Here is a 19,376-nt window from a genome sequence, read left to right as displayed (position 1 = left end):
CTTGTGCTTGGTTGTAAATGACAAACTTAATCAATGCCGCCCCATTGTAAGAAAATTATTCTGATACCAACTAGCTGCAGAGTACTACTTTGCAAATGAGTGAAAATGACCATGTTTGGTGATGTTCTGTATGTACATACATCTTTTTAACTGTAATAAACTGAAAAATATTTACAAATTCATGTGCTTGTATTTAAATTTCACATTTTTTAGAGTCAGGATTCCCCCCCCCCCCCATTTTTCTATCGTTTTGTTTCCATTTTGTATTTCAGACAGACATCACAGCATGGGAATATTAAGTTAATATTAACGTTTCCCTAATGTTAAAGGGTAACAGTAATCAGAAGTTAAAAGAGACTTGAAATTAATAAGCTGTTTTTTCCCCCACCATGATGAAAAAACATGAGAACAAATCCAAAACATCCACATGATTTATTAAAGGAAAGTGCAAGTAAGTAAAAACTCATCGTGCTTAATCGTCATCAATCATCATGCTCTGAAAATCAAAACTTACTATAGGCTACTCACCTTTAAAACACAACATCAATAATTTCTAAAATAGCAGAAACCAACCAACCAAATAAACACACAAATTTTTTTTATGTAACCACAGTGGCAATTTTAAGAGGTGGTTGTGCTGTTAAAATGTGGCAACAGCAAGCAGCTGTACAGAGAAACAGTTCCAGTTAGTGGGACATGCACTGGGGCTTCATCACTGGTGGTGTGGGACTTTGCCTTGATAAGAAACTTTTGTAAGAGCTAGTAGTTTCTTCAATAACAAATCATTAAGATTTATCGTAGCCCAAAATGCAATCCGTCTAAAAATACAAAGAAAGAAAAATCTATTTATTAATTTGTAATAAAAGTGTAACGCGCGGCGGACACTAAAGCGGTCGCGCCAGAATGTCACGCTAAAAAGAAAGATTCTTTAAAATACAAGGGGGAGCAAGCGAGTCAGATACCACAGGCACAGAGAGGGAGCAGGTCTGATCAGAAACAGTTTATTACTAGGCCAGGGAGCACAAATAAAACACCCTTAAAATGTACATAATAAAATGTTTGCTCTCTACTAAAAACAATTCTAAAACCCATAAAACTACCATTTTCTACATTCACTAAAACCCCCCCTGCTATAATTAGGCCACATGTTCATTATGGGTCCATCAGCAGGCCAGGAATTCCTCCTTTAGAGCAGAGTCCACGCCAGCCCCGTCTTCAGCAAAGAAAGAGCCACCCATCTTCTTGTCCTTCCGCTGGCCCATCACTTCCCAGCCCGGCTTGCGTTCTGCACCCGAATCCATGATGCGACCACCGCCACAGCTCCCCTTGCATCGGTGTCCTGCAACATAACAAATAGGGGCCAGAACAATGGTCCCAGAAGCGGCCCTGGCTCATGGCCATGGTGACCCTCTCCCAATCCAGCTGCACCCAGTAAACAACAGTAGAGACCCTACTCACAAATGCAGGCAGAGGTAAACCTCTGCCCTGCTGTCAATCACACGCGTTGTCTCTTACTGTTGCCGTTCCATGAGGTCAGGACTTGGTCGCCACATCACACTGGCCGTCTTGCATTAACCTTCCAGTCTGGGACCTCTCTCCTTCGGTGCCCAGCTAGCCTGTTTTTAAAAGGTCTTTACACAGCTGATAGGCCACCTCTGGACACACCCCTGCCTCAGCAGGTGGTCCCTATCAGCTAATTTGTCCCATGTGCAGCCAGTCCACAGTGGATAAAAACCATGTCACATAAAACACTAAAACCATGCAATAGAAACAGAATAAAACCATGCAAATAAAACACTCTTAAATAAACACTAAAATCAGAATAAAAACAATATACAAGATAAATACAAATTTCCACTGTGTGACAAAAGTACACTCTTCTAATGTTCTAAAATGAAATAAACAAATGTTTTTCCACTGGTTCCACTTAAGCAGTGGAAGCAGTCTTTGTGTGTCACCCCGGGGACGATTTCAGCACTCACTGCACAACACGTTTCCTGTTTGTTTTGCATCGCTGCTGACCTGTGCCAGAGCTGAGTCTGTTCTCATTCACAGCTCATCTTGGAAGTGCTGATGTGATTCATTATTCACCTGTGCAGAGAATACAGCTGCAAACGCCACTGATGATAACGGAAGAAATAGGTTGCTCTAATCTTAAGTATTGCCCGCGGTTTGTCTGCATCCAGCATTCTCACTTGTCAGGTTGATGACATGCAGCATTGCCACAGATGTTCTCACCATATATCTATAATTCACTTTTCAGACTGGCTATTTTCACCTTGCCTTTGAGGTTAATACGGTTTCATTATGCTACATAATGTGTAACGAAAGATGGTAAAAGAGCAGCAGGTGCATTTTACACAATGTTTGTTTGTTTGTTTGTTTTTTTAAGTAATCACAGTCTCTCTAACGGCCTGAAGCTGTATCGGTGTCATCAGTCCAGTGCAACACCGCCCCCTGCTGGGGAGATGAAATTGTTTTCTAACTTAAGCTCGAAACGGGGTTTTCTTCTTTTTTCTTGTCTTCATTTCATCTTTTTAAATAAATCTATAATAATACTCACATGATGTCACCATGGAGCTACCAACACCATCTGAAAATCAACCCGATCAACCGAGTTCATCGTCTCGTCTAGTTACGCTCAAGTATGTACTGTGGGAGAGTGCTGTCTCCCACATATCTGTCTTTAGCAAAGGAAATCATAAACTTGGGGGAAAAAACACTGAGCTCATTGACCTCCTCCACTTCCTCATCGTCTGTGTTGTCCATAAATATCTTTTTTCCCACGGAGCTGGTTCCCGAAGCTGGGAGGCTCTTGCTGGAGACGACAGGTGTCACTGTATCCTTGCGCTTTGTGCGCGCCCTCATGCATCAACCGGCGCCACGAGACAATGTTTACCCAAAAACAGTCAGCCAGTTCCCTGTACGGCTGCTATCATTTCACCAGCCAGGACAGATAAGAGTTGGATTGTCAGGCTTTTTTGTGGGTCCTGCCTGTGAGCAGCGATTCGCAGGTGGGCACTTTGAATATTCACTGACTTCCCGTTAAAAGCTTTCCGCACATTTATCGGATAGTTTGTGGTTTATGGCTTCAACAGAAGACACTCACAGAGCAACCAAAATTTCTAATAATCCATTAAGCTATTGGGTTACATGTTTCTGACTAAAATCATGTCAATTTTCTCTTCCACATCTTGTTGCTCCTGCTTTGGAGTGAACAGGGTCAAAGACACACTTCTGTTTCCGTGATCCAAATCATCAAATTAACGGTGAATAGAAAATAAAAGATCCCCGGAAAAAACATCAGAAAATTTGACACTACATGTAAGCACGTGACTGTAAAAATCAGTGTATTATTAGCTAAAATTACAAACTAAAATATGGTTGGTTCATAATTAGAGCTGTAGTTTTAGCCGCTCCACAGCATAGACACCAACAGGGTGTTAAACCCACTGAAGTCGCCATTAACTGTTGCAGCTTTAGTTTGTTTGTGAGAGACGAGCACAACTGAAGTCAAGATTATCACAACACTTTTTTCAGTGTGTCTGCTGACTCCTGCATTCTGAGCGCGCCCGGCACACACTGATGATAAGCAGCGTACTCTGTGTCCTCTCTTCGAGATTTCCCTCCTTCGAGTCACCCTGCTGGAGCGATTTTTTTTAGTGGAACACAAACAATGCATTCAGCACAGTTTCTGTGGTAAGAAAGACTTTCTGAGAAGAGTCTGGGAGTTTGGACCATAATGAATCCCCCAGTGGATGAAATCTAAAGAAATGCTAAAAGTGTCCAAACCAAACAAAAGCGCAGGCTTCTCCAGCTATAAATTGTATACATAAAAAGAGGGGATTAGCATTTGTGGGGTTTGCGAAGTCTTGTGAGATTTTTGATCTAATGTCAGAGGAATACTGCCCACACTGTATGTGTCAGATTTAGGAAAATAACTACTTTCTAGTTGACTTAAGTAATACTTAAAACTGACTCTTTATTACTCTCTTTTTAAATGTTCCCTTGCTGTCTTAGATTTATGAAAAACATTTTCCGGCTTCGGCGCACTGTTGGTTTATTTTAAAGTTCAGTAAAGATCCAGTCTTTATCCTTTTTTCATACTGATAAATATGTTTTTAGTGTTAAATTGTTGCAGCTGTTGTGTGATTACCTGGCACATCCTTAGTCTATGGACGCAATGCATCATATGACAGGTAAATATAGTAAGTAAACTGGACTGGGCAGAGTAATGCAAGCATCAGGTGAAGTTAAATATTTGAATTCAAACATCAGGTGAACTACTGAACAGAGTTCATGACATGTAAAGAGACAAAGGGTTTCTATTCATAGTTATAGTCAAATTTCTGCGTGTTTGGGTGTGACTCGGAGTGACTGTTAATTAGGAGGTTGAGAGATAAGGTTTGTCATGATGTCAGAATGCTGAAAAGGAATATTTGGGCAGGTTTATTTCAGGTCACTGGGTAACTTTTTATCACTTTGCAGGATTTGTCTTGCAAAGTGGATTGCACAGTGACTCCTAATAGGCTTGTATTGTGATACATGTCCCACTATACAACTTTTTCACAAGAAACAGCTTTCGATTCTCATTACATGGCAAGACAGTCACACAGGACACATTAGAAAATAAATAGAAAGGCAAAAATATGTTTGATATTTATTTAATTTGAACCATTTTAATTTAATTTTTAGCTTTATCCTCATTATCCACTTTTAATGCCCTATAAGTCAGCAGCCACCATGAGATTACACTGAAGAAGAAAACCACCTGCATGTTTGAAGAAAAATATTACTTGGCAGCAATCTGTTTATATCACGAGATACTGATAAGATCGTCTGTGCCAATAAAAAAAAAGTTCTGCTAATCACTGAACTTGCTTCAATAAGTGGCCACAGAGAAACACACACACAGAGAGGACTCCTTATAGAACAGGTTGTATTTTTTTTAGATTCTGTTGGGAATACAGAGCTAATACTCTACATCTGCCTGAGCCTCTGCTACCATTGGCCACTTTGTTATATGTATCCTTCAGGCAAACAGGTCTGTGAGTCAGTCGGAGGTCCGCTCTCGAAAAAGTTTGGGGACTCCCTTGTGTGTTCTACATGGAGTGTGAAAGGTGGCCAAATAAATTAGGTTTGGTGGGTAATAAAATGCTTCTCTGATATCCACATGGTGTGTCCATGGCAGCTGCTTAGCAACAGAGTCTAGCAGCTGCACTGCAAAAAATATCTGTCCCAACACGGCCTGTACTTTACGCTTTCAATAGTCTCTTTTTGAACTGCAAAATGTGGCTTCTTACTCAGTGACCTGAATTAAAACCTCCATAACTTTGCCACAAAAAAGCGTTCTTTCTCTTGCAGTAATTCTGCCTTTAGTATCTATTTACTCTGGCTGTTTTTTCGTTTTAAAAATCAGGATCACGAGGCGTCATGTCAAACACCTGGAGCAGTAATTCTTGAAGGGGAACAAATTAAATTAAACAAAAATGTAACAACATCGCATGATCCAGATATACCTGTTATTTCGTTCAGAAGTTGCACAAGTTTTCTTTTCTTTTCATTTCTTTTCTTTTCCATCTCCGCCTCCCCGTTGCACTAAGCTTGCAGACCGTATTTTGTGTGCGATATGTTGCCAGGTAAACATGGCATGGCAAAACGCCAGTGTTGACACTCCGCGGAAGCACAGTGGCCCGGTGATGGGGACACTTTTTGCAGCGTGCGGAATATAAAGAGAGGGAGTGGCGCACTGGTTAACACTGAGGAGAGAAACTCCACACGCAGACAGAAGCACGGCAGCGCCCGGGATAACGTGATTAGCGCTCTATTAGGTCCGCTACTGAGCACAACTAGATGCAGCACAGAGATCATTGTGTGAGGAGAGAGAGAGGAGACGCAGAGGAAACGCTTCATCTGCCTCATGGAGCCTCTTTTCTTTCAAACGGTCTGCCTGAAGAAGTTACCCACTGACAGTTTTTTAATGCCTGTGCCTCTCATGCACTGGACACGTTGTGCCACTGCCCTTCATCTCAGGTAAGGCTGCTCCGCTCTTTTTTACGCTCTTTTCTCAGTGTTACTCCCTAATGTCTCAGACAGGTGAAATTAGTACATAAGTCATGTCATAGTTAAGCGAGAACAGAATTGTTAGCACTGAAGGATCTGATGTTTGTTTCTTTGTGTTGCCTCATATTTTCAGATGAACTGTCAGCCTTATAAATAATAAGGGCTAATTCTTGGAGGAGGCAGTGCACAATGAAAGAGAAAAAGCTGAGGAAAGCCCCAGAGGAGTGATTCATTTGCTTCCTTTCCTCATCCCTGCTGTGAGCTACAAGCTCTGTCCTTCCTGGTGGATGATATTTGTTAACCTCAGGTGAACTCAGATAGGCAGTGGGTCAACCTGCTCCAATGGAGTGTGCTATGGAGACCAACCAGACAGACATGAAAGTTTACACCCTCCAGATTGCCCTGCCACTCACAGTGCTGGTGGCGATCATGATCCTGTTGATAGTGTTTGGTAATGTCCTGGTGGTCATAGCTGTGTTTACAAGCCGGGCCCTGCGGGCTCCCCAGAACTTATTCTTGGTGTCTCTGGCATCAGCAGACATTTTAGTGGCTACCCTTGTGATGCCTTTCTCCTTGGCCAATGAGCTCATGGGATACTGGTACTTCGGTGGAGTGTGGTGTGAGATCTATCTTGCACTTGATGTTCTCTTCTGCACTGCCTCCATTGCCCACCTTTGTGCTATCAGCTTAGACCGCTACTGGTCCATCACCCAGGCCATCGAGTACAACCTGAAAAGGACACCGCGTCGCATCAAATGCATCATCTTCATTGTGTGGGTTATTGCAGCAGTTATATCCTTCCCACCTCTAATCACCATGAAGAAAGACAAGAATACTGAAAATGATTATAACAATAATAACAGTTTTACTAATGTTACTAAACCTTCGTGTAGGATCAATGATGAGAAATGGTATGTCATCTCCTCCTGCATCGGGTCTTTCTTCCTCCCTTGCATCATCATGGTTCTGGTCTATATTCGGATCTACCAGATTGCCAAAAAGAGGACACGAGCACCACCCGGAGACAGAAAGCGAAAGGATCTGCCAAAGGCTGCCACCGTCGCTGCTTCCAACCAGAAGCAGAACGGCATGGGGGATGATGAGGATCACGACAAGCTGAATGGCGAACAGGTCATCAAACTGAAGGAGGAAGTGAAACGAGGCGATGGTGCAGAGGATGAGAAAGGTGAGGCCAACGGGGTGGACATTGAGGACTCATCCTCCTCTGATCATCATATGCACAATCCATGCTCAATTAAAAAAAAATCGACCAAGGGGAAACCCAGACTGAGTCAAATCAAACCAGGGGAAGATGATGTCAGAAAGCGCGAGCCGAGCACCAAAGGCAGCCGCTGGAAAGGCCGCCAGAACCGAGAGAAACGCTTCACTTTCGTCCTGGCAGTGGTCATTGGAGCATTTGTGATCTGCTGGTTTCCCTTTTTCTTTACATACATGCTGAAGACACTGTGTCTGTCCTGCTGTGTCCCTGAAAAACTGTTCAAGTTTTTCTTCTGGTTCGGCTATTGCAACAGTGCACTGAACCCCATCATTTACACCATCTTCAACAACGACTTCCGGAGGTCATTCAAAAAGATTCTGTGCAGGAGGGACACTAGGAGATATGTATGATGGACTTGATCTTGTACATATATTCTTTTTTGCCATCCTGTACATAAATTGTAAAAGACATTGATCTTTGTGCATGGATCACCAGTTTGCTCTAGGTGTTACTGCTTGGAAAAGCTTTGCCAGGATGAGCTTCCTGTGCACTAGTGGGAAAAGTTTGCCTTTAGAACTTTCTGGCAGAAAATCTCGTTTTCTTTTATGCTTTTCTAGGTTTGAGCAACACAAATATTTGGTAAGATTTCAGAAAGATTGTTGTTTGGGTTAAGAAACATTCTATGAAATACAACAGAAAGAACTGAAGGCTAACTTCTCTCATGTCTTGCAGCATCTTTTCGAAACGTCTGCCACCCACAGCCTCAACATTGACCAAGTTCACACAAAAAAGAGGCTTAAAGTACCGAACACCACAGCGAGAACATGTTTTATTGTAACTGCTCTTTGTATTTTTATAAAAGAAACAAACACAGTGAAGTCCATGATATGTATTGTATTTTATGAACGTGTATTGTACAAAGTGATCTGTCTGAATATTTGTCTCTATTTTTGTTGTTATGGATACAGTATTCTGCATTTTTTTATGATATGATGTTGATGACGATGACGGTTAAGATAATGATGATGATGATGGCGGTGTGGGAAAAAATGCAGACCCTTTTAAAGAGTAAATAAAGGCCATTTCCTGAAGCAGTCTCAAGGAGCCATATAAAACTTCAGACTGGTGATGACATGTTATAATTTACAGTATGTTACTGTGTGTTTACTTCACACAAACCACACTAGAGGCGTGTAATAAAATGGCACAAAGGCAGCACGAACAAAAGAAAACGTCTGAATTTGTTCTCAGAAAATGATCACAGGTTAAAGAGTTCCCAAAGGAGAAAATAAAGCGGTCCTACGTGCCACCCGTGCAAGGGTGTGAAAACCTTCTTGTACAGTGAATTGGATACTCCAACAGAAAAGTGCAAATACGCAGGTCTGTTGAATCTGACCTTTGCAAGAGATTAACAAAGAGCTTAGCTCTTAATGAGCCTGAACAGAACATGTGCAAATGTTCTTTTGCGCTTTGAATTAACAAAGATTGTGATAAGATGCTCGACTTTTTTCTTTTTGGGAAGATGTCAAATTAAATTACCCTTCTAATCTTTTTTTCCCATCCCAAGTCTGTCTTGTGGAGCTTTAGATTTCAGAGTTCGTTTTGGATGATAAGAAGTAACGGTTCATTTGCTGTCTTGTGCTACCACAGTATGCGTCATTAAATAAAGACACGCAGCCTGTCAAACCAGATCCTGATTGACTGGTTCATCTCTCTTTTGCTCTCTCTCTGTCTTTTCACTGTCTTCCCTCCATCAGACTTCGAAGAGCAGGTGAAAAAAAAACAATTGAGTAACTATAATCTGTGCATCGAAAACAGAGAGCATAGCTTTTCCCCGCAGAGGAGGAGTATGTAAATGGATTCCTTTTGACTGTCAGGAAGGCAGTTGAGCAGCACAGTCCTCAGAAAGCTAAATGGTCTTTTGGGAGTTTTTCTAACTGTGTATCCACCTTATCCAACACAGCCTGATGTACACTTATATTTAGCCGGGGGAGTGTTTCTCTGCACGTTTACAACATGTATAAGTGTGGTGAGTCTGTGAGAAAAAGGCAGTGCATGTGTGTGAGAATGTGCAAGTGTATTTGCAGCACATATAAACACAGGGGGTGAGCTCCCACTGGACAGACATGTTTGCAGTCGTGCTGATACTCCATGCTCATTTTAAATGTGAGGAGAAATTTTCTGGGAGATTTTGTTATGTTGTAGAAAAGAAAAGAAAACTTTACCAGAGAGATGGGTGTCAATAAAGGTTACAGAACTAATACATCAAAGTCAAGTCTTCTCAAATTCTGGTCACTTGTTTAGAAATGGACAGGAAAGCCAAGCTTTTGCTGTCAGTCTATTTGTAATAAATTCTCTTGCAGTGCTGTGTCCTAATTAATGCCAGTCACAAACTATGACCTAAATCAACATGTTTGTTGTTACTTTTTTACAATACCCAGAACAGAGAGTTTTTCATTGATTCCCCAGAGCCTGATTTAAGTCCTTCTACTTCCTGTGAGGTTGCAGGTTGAGAACATAAGCTCTTCATATGTTTTTGCTGGAGAATTCTCATAACAGAAAGATACACATTGATATTTGTTGTGAAATATCCATTGTCAAGAAAGAGTAGCCAACTCATAAGATTAAACATCAAGTTAAAACTAAACTGAACTTATTTAGGAAGTTTAGATGTTTTGTATCCTTACAAAAGTATCACTACTTACTTTTTGAAGTATTTCATAATGAAATACTCATATTCACAGAACTTTACAGTACATTGACAGAGTTCCTGGTTAGATCTAAAAAATTTACCATCTCATTCCTCCTCTCGGCCCCAACTAGTCCCAGCAGATGGCCGCCCCTCCCTGTGCCTGGTTCTGGTTTCTTCCTGTCAAAAGTGAGTTTTTCCTTCCCACTATCTCCAAGTCCTTACTCATAGGGGGTTGTTTGATTGTTGGGGTTTTCTCTATATTGTATTGTTGAGTCTCTACCTTGCAGTATAAAGCACCTATTATTGTGATTTGGCCCTATATAAATAAAATTGAATTAAATTGAACTGAACCATGCTATTTTTTTTTGCTTCTTCTTATAATTACCATAATATTGATTTTTATAAATACTGCATACTGTTGCTGGTGTATATGGACAGTGTGCACACTGCTATAGTAACATATATACAGTATATATACACTGATGTGGTGTGACCAGCATGCTGGTATGAGCTAATATTAATAGATACACAATCCTGTGTAACTAAAGTCATTTTGCTTAACATAAACATTAATTAAATTTCTAAACTGGGAATTACTGACATTAATAAGTGGGAAGGTCAAAACAAAACCAACATATTGCCCTGTAAATTGATATGGCAACCCTTTTAGTTGCTTATTTATGCAAACGGCAGCTGTGTGACAGGAACATGATTCAACTGAAGCTGGGTTGCGGAACAGCTGATGAACATAATCCAATATTTACTGTCGTTTTTGCTCTGTTTTTGGATTCTAGCTAACTCCTGAGAGAAATATCACTAGTTACAGTATCCATCTGCTTTTTGGCGCTGAGCAGATTGCAGTGCTTTCGTATTGTCACTTTATAGATTAGTGCTATATCAATTATAGCTGATTTAAATGTATGTGTCGTCGTGATATCCTCTTCCTTTGAGACAGAGCTGAAATATTGCACAGCAGGTCACAGGGGTTTGTGAATGGATACTAACTAATATATATGTGTTGTGTGTTTACCTCGTCTCGTCCTCCTGTTCCTCTCTGTCTCTCCCGCTGCACCTTTCACATCAACAAGCAGTAGTGATATCATTAGGCGGATGTACTCGCTGACTGCCTATTGGAGGAAGCCAGCTGTCGAAGTCAGCAGACCCTCTACACACATACACACACACAGACATAGACACACACAAACATTTAGCCTCTGGGAATCAGGGCATGGATCATCAGGTTAGAGTGCACATCCGTCTCTAAAGGCAAAGCGTGGTTCAGTGCAGCTACCACTGAAAATGACAGGAACAAAATGTCAGTATGCTTCGAAAATCCTACAGGACAAATAATCAGTGATAGATGGAGGATGCATGTGGGGATAAAGTTGCATTTTACTTGGCTGCTTTGTTTTGAGATGAGTGCTTATAAGTGGCCGTGGGAGGATGGGTGTGTCTGTGTGTTGTGCACATATGCTGTAGGTGGCCGGGGTGAAAAGGTCATGATGACAGCGAATGTTGGCTGAGGCACCCACGTACTACAACCTGTACAGCTTTTTTTCAGAGTGACATCCGCCTATTTGAGGTGGCTTTAATATACATGATTATTCACAGTGTTACTGATGACTCACTGTGTTTTTTTCTCCTCCTACTTTGATTTGCCTGCTTTCCTTTTTGCGATTTCACAGGAGGCCTGTACTTGTCATCTTAACTACGATTTACACCACGAACAAACGACTAGAGAAGGATCATATTTTCTAGCAGTCTTAGCCGGCTGTCAGCTCCTCTTTGAGGAAAGAGAGAATTTCACAGGTGTCATCTAAAATGAAATTCCAGTCTCATTAACGACAAGCTGATTATCTGTCAGACTGGAGAAACAAAACAACGCAGGGCAATGGATATTTCCCTTGAAGAATAATTTGTCGCGACAAATCTATTTTCCAGGAACTCATTATGATTGAGTGCAATCAGCTCCCATCGTCCCAGAGACCACACAGCATTATGCAACGTGGTTATTAAACTTGTGAGGTACTTTGGTCTGCATTGGAGAAAGGATAGCATGCAGGATTTAGTGTTCTGGTCATGCACATAAAATTGTTGGCGCAGCAGATCAGTTTTCATGTGTCTAAAATATCTTTGAACAAAGTGGACTGGAAATATGCAGTCAAGGAAAGAAAAGCACAAAAGCAGTCTTAAAACATTTATACATTTAAGCTTCTACCATTTAAGAATCATACTGAGCCAGAGTGCACAAGTGTGCACATGCATCATCTCACTTTTAACAGCTGTGTGGATTTTGGCAGCAATTTTTAGCAACAGAATCAAAACATGTGTTTCTATTTTTTGCCAGTCAAACCCAGTTTTAGTAACAGTGAAATACAGCATGTAGAAAACCCCTCCTCATCAAAACAAAACAACAACAAAAAACAAACAAACAGAAAAATCATCCAATATGTAAATATATTTATTTATTATATAATTATCTTGAATACACAACATACCATGCAGTTAAATGCTCTCTGGTACAAACTAATATCATCTTACACTTTGTTTTTTAAATTAAATTAAATTAAATCTTTGTTTGTTTGTTTTTTACTTTTGTAACACATTAAATTTGATATTTTGTTATGATGTGCACCCTGTATATTCATTTCATCTCACCTGACTAGAGCCTAAACATAGACAGAGATGTTGTATTGTGATGCACACAAGTACAAGAGTTTTATTAACATAAATCAAGTTGCTTTACTTTGGTTTTAAAGTAAATAGTATAACAAATAATTAATGAATTAAAAATTATAATTGAGACAGAATAAATCGCCACAAGTAACAGAACATATGTCAGAGATGCATCATTACATCAGGGATGAAACTAGTTAAAAAAATCCACACATGTTCTTATTCATATAAATGCAATACAAGTAGTAGTAGATATTAGGCATGTATATGTTTATATACATTTATATTATATTCTATATTTCTTTTAGCAAGGTTTTTAAGTTGTGCAGTTCAACTTCCTCATCTCTGGAACGGAAATTTCATTCTGTAAGTATCCAGTTGTGCTGCTATGCCACATACACTATTACAACGGTGTATGTTCATGTTAAACATAGCCAAAACGTTAAATAATTAGGTTGAGGCTTCAGACTGCTCGAAACACTCGATTTCTGGAATTTCTTTCTACTCATGGATCTGTGTGACCTGTGAACACCCCCCCCCCCCCCCACACACACACACACACATTACATTAAAAACATCCTTAACATCCTAACAGCCAAATGTGTCATGATTGTGTGGAGCAAAGAGTGGTGAGGACCCAAAAGCAGACGCAGGGAGCCAAGCGAGTCGTTTTATTGTGGCTGAGTAAAGATGCAAATACAAGGGAAAAGGAGACCAATGCACTGCTAACAAACAAGGTGAAACTAAACATAAGAAACATGAAAAACCTGAGACTCAGAACGTACAGGATGACAAACCAACAAAAGTGGAAACACATGGGTACACAGCTGCAACAAATAGACATAACTGGGGAAGCAAAACTGAACACGCTGAACACACGACTGTTAAAATAAAACAGGAAACACATCGAGGGGGAGACTAAGACACACAAGCTTGACACTGGGACTGAGGGAGAAACAGAAAAGACACAAGACAGAAAAGGAACACCAAACATGGAGACAAGAGATAAAACATGAAGTCAAGAGTCACTAAACATGAAGTGTGGAACACAGGGGAGGCATGATAACAGAAACCAAATACAAACTAGAATAAAAAAAAAAAAAAAAAAAAAAGTGGAAACACATGGGTACCGTGGCTCAGGGGGTTGGGAATCGCATCTGTAACCGGAAGGTCACCAGTTCGATCCCTGGGCTCTCTGTCCTGGTCGTTGTGTCCTTGGGCAAGACACTTTACCCTACCGCCTGCTGGTGTTGGCCAGATATGGCAGCCTCGCTTCTATCAGTCTGCCCCAGGGTAGCTGTGGCTACAACAGTAGCTGCCTCCACCAGTGTATGCATGTGAGAGTGACTGAATAGTGGTATTGTAAAGTGCCTTGAAAAGCGCTAAACAAATCCAATCCATTATTATTATTAAAATAAACCAGAATCCAAAGAGTCAAAGCCCCCAAAACACAAAAAGATTGTGTTAAGGACCCAAGACCACGAGAAAATGAAACAAGTAGCTGTTAAATTTGATATTTCTGTATTTGTAATTGATTTCCTGTGTAATCCATTCAGCACTCTCTGCGCAGTCTCTGTCCATGTGCATGTGTATACTGTCTGTCCAAGCAGAGCTTCCTGTTGAAGAGCTATTTAACCTGATGGACACACCACACGCACCTGTCACACATCAATCACAAGAGAACCAGCTGATAAGCGAGAGTAGCATTTTGAAGAAATGATGGCTGAAAAAGCTTCATGAAAGAATGTTTAACAGGGGTGGAAGATTAAAAAAACAACCAATACTTTTCCAGCCCCGCGCGAACTGTGCGGCCCGCTAATTATCACAGACAAAAGCAACAAATGGCTGATCTCTCTCTCACCATTATTTAAGGTCTTTGTGCTGGAAATTCCCATCTCTCCATGAGTGATTGACAGCCGAGAAGAATATCTGTACGGTGACACGGGAACAGCAGAGTGAATGGGAGGCAGAGAGGGCATTTGAAGTAGGTTGCTGTAGTGTCTATAATGACTGTCTAGTGTGTCCTGATGGACAGGCCGGTGGGCGTTTGAAGGAGATTATACCTGAGCACTCTGCTGTTTCATTGCTGCAGGCCTTAATAACGATGACTTAATGAAAGCAGTCGGTTCATGAATAGCAGCTTTTTATGTGCGGTATAAATTTGGACATGTTTGATCTTTTTTTTTCATGGTACCATGATTGTAAGTTAATAGCATGTGTTTTAGGCAGCTTTTATAATCACAATAACTGGAAAGGAAACATGGATGAACATTTTCTTATTTTGAAATTACAGCAGAATTACTTTATAGTGTTGACAAAAGAAGTTCAGGTTGCAAATGCAGTCACTCTTTTTAGCTTGTTCTCACTCTGAGGGTAACAAATGTTGTCACTTAACTGTTTTATAGTAAGCATTTGAACCTTTGTATGTTAAAGTAAAAAATAGCTACAAAAGTGCTTTAGAGAAGTATCAATAAAAAACAAATTGTCCAAGGACAAAGTGAATGCTATTTTTTTAAGGTGTGAAGAGAGGGTGGTAAGCTGTTCTGTAGTTTTGGAGCCAAGTCACATGATTATTTTACTATTTCCTTAGAAAGATACAGTTTAAACATAGATTGGATATAAATGTAGGTGCTGAGAAGTCACACATTGGTTTCTGGACTCCAGCAGATTGTGCAACACACAGACGCGAAGAGCTGTCAGTTAGTACAGGTTAGTAAAATAACAGAATTTCGCTGATCAGAACCAAACATAGAGTTCCTGGATGGGCTTCTGACTGCAAGTTGTAATATTTGAGAGTTTATGATACCTTCAAGCTTGCTTCATTTTGCAACAGGGCTGTAAACTGTACCCATGGGTTTCTTTGAACCCAGTATCTATGATGTAGTTCAATTGAAATTTCAATTATTGAAGTTAAACATTTGGTAAATTTATGCAGCAAAGAGCATTTTTATTAAAAAGAGAAAACTAAATTAGTAGCCCCCCTACTGGTGCATCAACCTTTCTCTTTATCAATGAATGCTAGGGCTTCTAATACCAATTGGAGTTAAATCTGAATCACAACTTGCCTCATAAAGCAGTGTGAGAATAGTGACACAAGGAATAACGCAATGAACCTAAATCCGCAGCTTCCCTAAATCTCATTAGTTTTCAGATCCAGAAGGCAGCTATTTTCTCTGGACCTGCTCCAAAAGCCTTCTGTCCAGTAACGTCTTATTGCCACAAGGCTGAGAGACAAATTTGGCAACAAGACGTTGAGAAAAACTGGAAGGTTTATCAGTGTAAAACCCAGATATCTCCCTTAGAAGTTGGTAGAGACCAAAAACTCAGCGTAAATGGGACATTCAGACAGAAACATGTCTTTAAGTCAGTGACACATGACTCACATCCAACATGTACTGCATGTTATTTATTATTGTTTTATTGAACAGATAGTGTTAGTTAATGTGGTTTTATCATAACTGACTGACATAAAGAGACAGTCCTGCCACTATAATAAAGCTTTTATGCAAAAGTGGCAAAATCCATCCATCCATCCATCCATTTTCTTCTGCTTATTCACTCTTTCACAGCATGTCTCTGTCCTTTCTCAATCCACTCACCCCCAACCCGTCATGGCAAATACCCGTCCATCCGTGAGATTGGTTCCCCTGGAAGTGTCACGGGGCCGAGTGGCCTGTACTGAACAGGACTCAGGTGCAGAGACAGCAGATGATGTAACAATTTATTAGGCTAAAGTGCAAAAAAGAAAACGTAGCAAAGACAAAAAAACCAATAAGACGTGGAGTTTGACGAGGCGTGGCCTGGGAAACATGGCTAGGGCGAGGGAATGAGGCCTGAGATGCGGAGTGGAGCTGAGCAGGGAACAGTCACACTGAAGAGAGAAGATAGAGTTAGGGAGGTAGTGGAGGCAGCTCTGAAGTGGCCAGTTGTAAGAGTAGCAATTCTTACTTGCAGTAGGGGACATGGAGTGTTGAGAGGGGGGTGATGAGAATCCAGGGGAGGTTGAGTGCCGTGGAAAGGCTGGCCTGAGATCCGGGGCTTCAGATGGAGTGTGATGGCAGGAGGGCAGGCAGGTGAGGCACAGAGAGATTTTCAGAAGGATTGCTTGGTATCCTGAGATCAGAGGTGGAGCGTGAGCCAAGGTGAATACAGCAACTGCAGCACAAGAGAGTCGTGTTAACAAGATAGATCACAGCAAGAACTTGAAGTACAAGGCCTGTTACCAACATGTGTCGATGACAAACTGGCAGTGAATGAACATCAACGTGTGGTTTAAATCCCTCTGCTTTGATTGCCTGCAATAGGCTCCAGGTGTGCAGGAGCTGGAGTTGGCCCTGCCCAGGGGCGGATCACAGGTTAGTTCAGGAGCCTTATGGAAATTCCAGCCACCCACCGCAGACCATGACAGGAAGTTTCTTCCTGTTAAAAGGAAGTTTTTTTCTTTTCCACTCCCTGTATTATTGTAAGTTCTTTACCTTACAATACAAAGTGTGATGAAGCAACTGTTGTGCGCTATATAAATAAAATTGAATTGAACTCATCCTTTGACTCACCCATTCTTACCCACCTATGTCCATGCCTGTAAAACTCAAGCTGTGTTTCTCCATAAGTGCTTTCAGGAAATACAGTCCAGAGAATAGGAGCCATGCTACTGCGTGGTAATTATGAGTAATTCAGAAGCATGGCATTTTATGTGCGGTTTAAGCAGGAAGCTTGCAAATCCCAGAAAAAGAACCACATTATAGGCAATTATCAGAAAAAAGGGCTGTGCCAGTGAGCATGTATCCAAATGGTGTAGATGATCTGATATGTGGGTGTTACGACCTAGATCTCATTTGCTTCATGTGAGACAGGTGGAACAAATATAATGAGGAGAAGAAAAAAGACACAAGAGCAATAAAAGTGAGCAAGTAAACTCCCAAGATTATTTGAAATTATGAAAACAAACAGCTAACAGAGATCATTGCCAAAGTTTTACATGCAGCAGGTATATGTGTATTTAGGAAACTGGCAAAAGGGAGAGAAGTGAGTACACAGGGTACCTTGGTGGGAGTCCATCTCATCTACATGCCAAAACCTCCTGCTCCGTTTTGTACAAGACAATCTTCAGATCTCTACAATAAAAGCTCTGCCCTGGTTGCATTCTGCCCAAACTGTATTCAGGCTGCCATCTTCTCATACGACAGCCTTTTTTGGTCTAAGCAGATGTGATTCTGCCTCTTCCCATCAATGAGAATAATCCTATTTCCCTGAGACAAAAGGCTCATCTTTCGTATCAGTGCCAGTGGTAAATTAGTCTGCGGCTCAGGCATGGAAAATGGACATGATAGCCCATATTTATAGGTGAATTGGGTTATGTCACTGGCAAACACAGATGGAAGAAAACCACTGGTATTCTCTCTGGAACATTCCCAGCAAATGAGAAGGCTGAGACAAGCAGTGTATACATTAAACAGTGGATCAGTCAGGGAATATGGGTCTGGAACCCCTGGGACACGGTGCAAAATTGAAAAAGTCATGACATAAACAGCTGTATATTGAAACATCCCATAATAGAGCAGCAGCAAATCACACTGACTGATTGCCTTCATCTTTTCCCTTCAACCCAAACATAGTGAATCTCAGGCTGTGTCCTTTAAACCTTTAGAAAAAAAAAAAAGAGCATGGCTTCTTTCTGAGGGTGCTTGGCCTACTCACAAGCCAAGCTTTAAAGTCCCCCAGTAAATATTTGTTATGTGAAATATGAAACATAATTAGTCAAGAAAAATCATGTAAGAGATAAATATTCCTTTGTTGTCTTAAGGTAAATGTGGCAACGGCTGGACTTTGCTACCATGTAGACATTGTTCCTTTAAATGAAGTGATAAGACAGGCTTGTTGCAGCACTTTAGATTGCGCTGTACACTTGAAATAACAGGCTATTATTTATCAAAGAGAACACAAGGGATTGTTTAGAAAACCTGATATATACACTGTACGTAGTGCTGCAGTAAAAGGAGACAGCTTTCAGTTACACAACAGTCTTTTAACCTCACAGAGAAAAACAACAATGACAAAACAAAATAAAACCACTGACGCAACTAAATTTCCGTAATTTTCCTCTATGATCGCTGCTAAGGTTGACTCACACCTGAAAGGCTTTTTAAACTGTGTCACTGAATTCATAGCCTCCTTTCCCAACAAAGGTCAGCCTTAAAATTGCTCCCCGAACAAATCAGCAGGGAGCCACATAGTAACCATTCACATTACCATTTGTAAGTCTGTCTGTCTGTTTGTTTGCCTGTATCATCATGGCAAAAGCTGGTCCTGGAGACATCTACTTTGCAGGATCTGTTATTCATAAGTACCAGATTAACATTTTGGGAAGAGATCAGTGTGATTGCAAAACAAATTTCAGTGGACCCAAAGTTATTTCTAGCTGGAAACAGTTGTAATAAACAAGAATTATAATGAATTAGCCTCAGTTTTTAAATGCCAAAAAGATAATCAAACTTTTAGAGAAAATTGCATAGCCCAAATGTAGTTCTCCAGATGGCGTCAAATCTTGAAATCCTGAGGCAAAAACCTGCTAGAAATTCTAAACTCCTGCTTCAAACCTAAGGCAACCAAAAATTACATTTTGTTTATATAGCACCAGTTTATGGCAATAGTGTCCTCCTTTCTGCTGTAAGTTAAATTTCCTACAGTATAATGGAGAAAATGGCAATAGTAAAAGTAGGGAGAAAG

At 40.7% G+C, this 19,376-nt stretch overlaps 1 protein-coding gene and 1 long non-coding RNA gene across 2 annotated transcripts; one reads left to right on the top strand and one right to left on the bottom strand.

The window, feature by feature from the left end:
• The first annotated feature begins 5,774 nt into the window (after positions 1-5,774).
• Positions 5,775-10,284, top strand: LOC113019601 (alpha-2A adrenergic receptor-like). The gene is made up of 2 exons (XM_026163373.1): positions 5,775-6,033; positions 6,197-10,284. Exon 2 carries the CDS (start codon positions 6,406-6,408, stop codon positions 7,690-7,692), a length of 1,287 nt encoding a protein of 428 aa, XP_026019158.1. The 5' UTR covers positions 5,775-6,033; positions 6,197-6,405; the 3' UTR covers positions 7,693-10,284.
• Positions 10,285-16,357: 6,073 nt separating this feature from the next.
• On the bottom strand, positions 16,358-16,958 carry LOC113013431 (uncharacterized). The gene is made up of 2 exons (XR_003270833.1): positions 16,599-16,958; positions 16,358-16,521 (listed from the first exon to the last, which is right to left on the bottom strand). It is a non-coding gene; the product is annotated as an uncharacterized LOC113013431 (long non-coding RNA).
• Positions 16,959-19,376: the final 2,418 nt, after the last annotated feature.

Source organism: Astatotilapia calliptera, chromosome 3, assembly GCF_900246225.1.
Source record: "Astatotilapia calliptera chromosome 3, fAstCal1.2, whole genome shotgun sequence".
NCBI classification, from domain to species: Eukaryota; Metazoa; Chordata; class Actinopteri; order Cichliformes; family Cichlidae; genus Astatotilapia; species Astatotilapia calliptera.
Note: the sequence above shows the minus strand (reverse complement) of the source record. Positions and strands in the feature narration are given on the sequence as shown.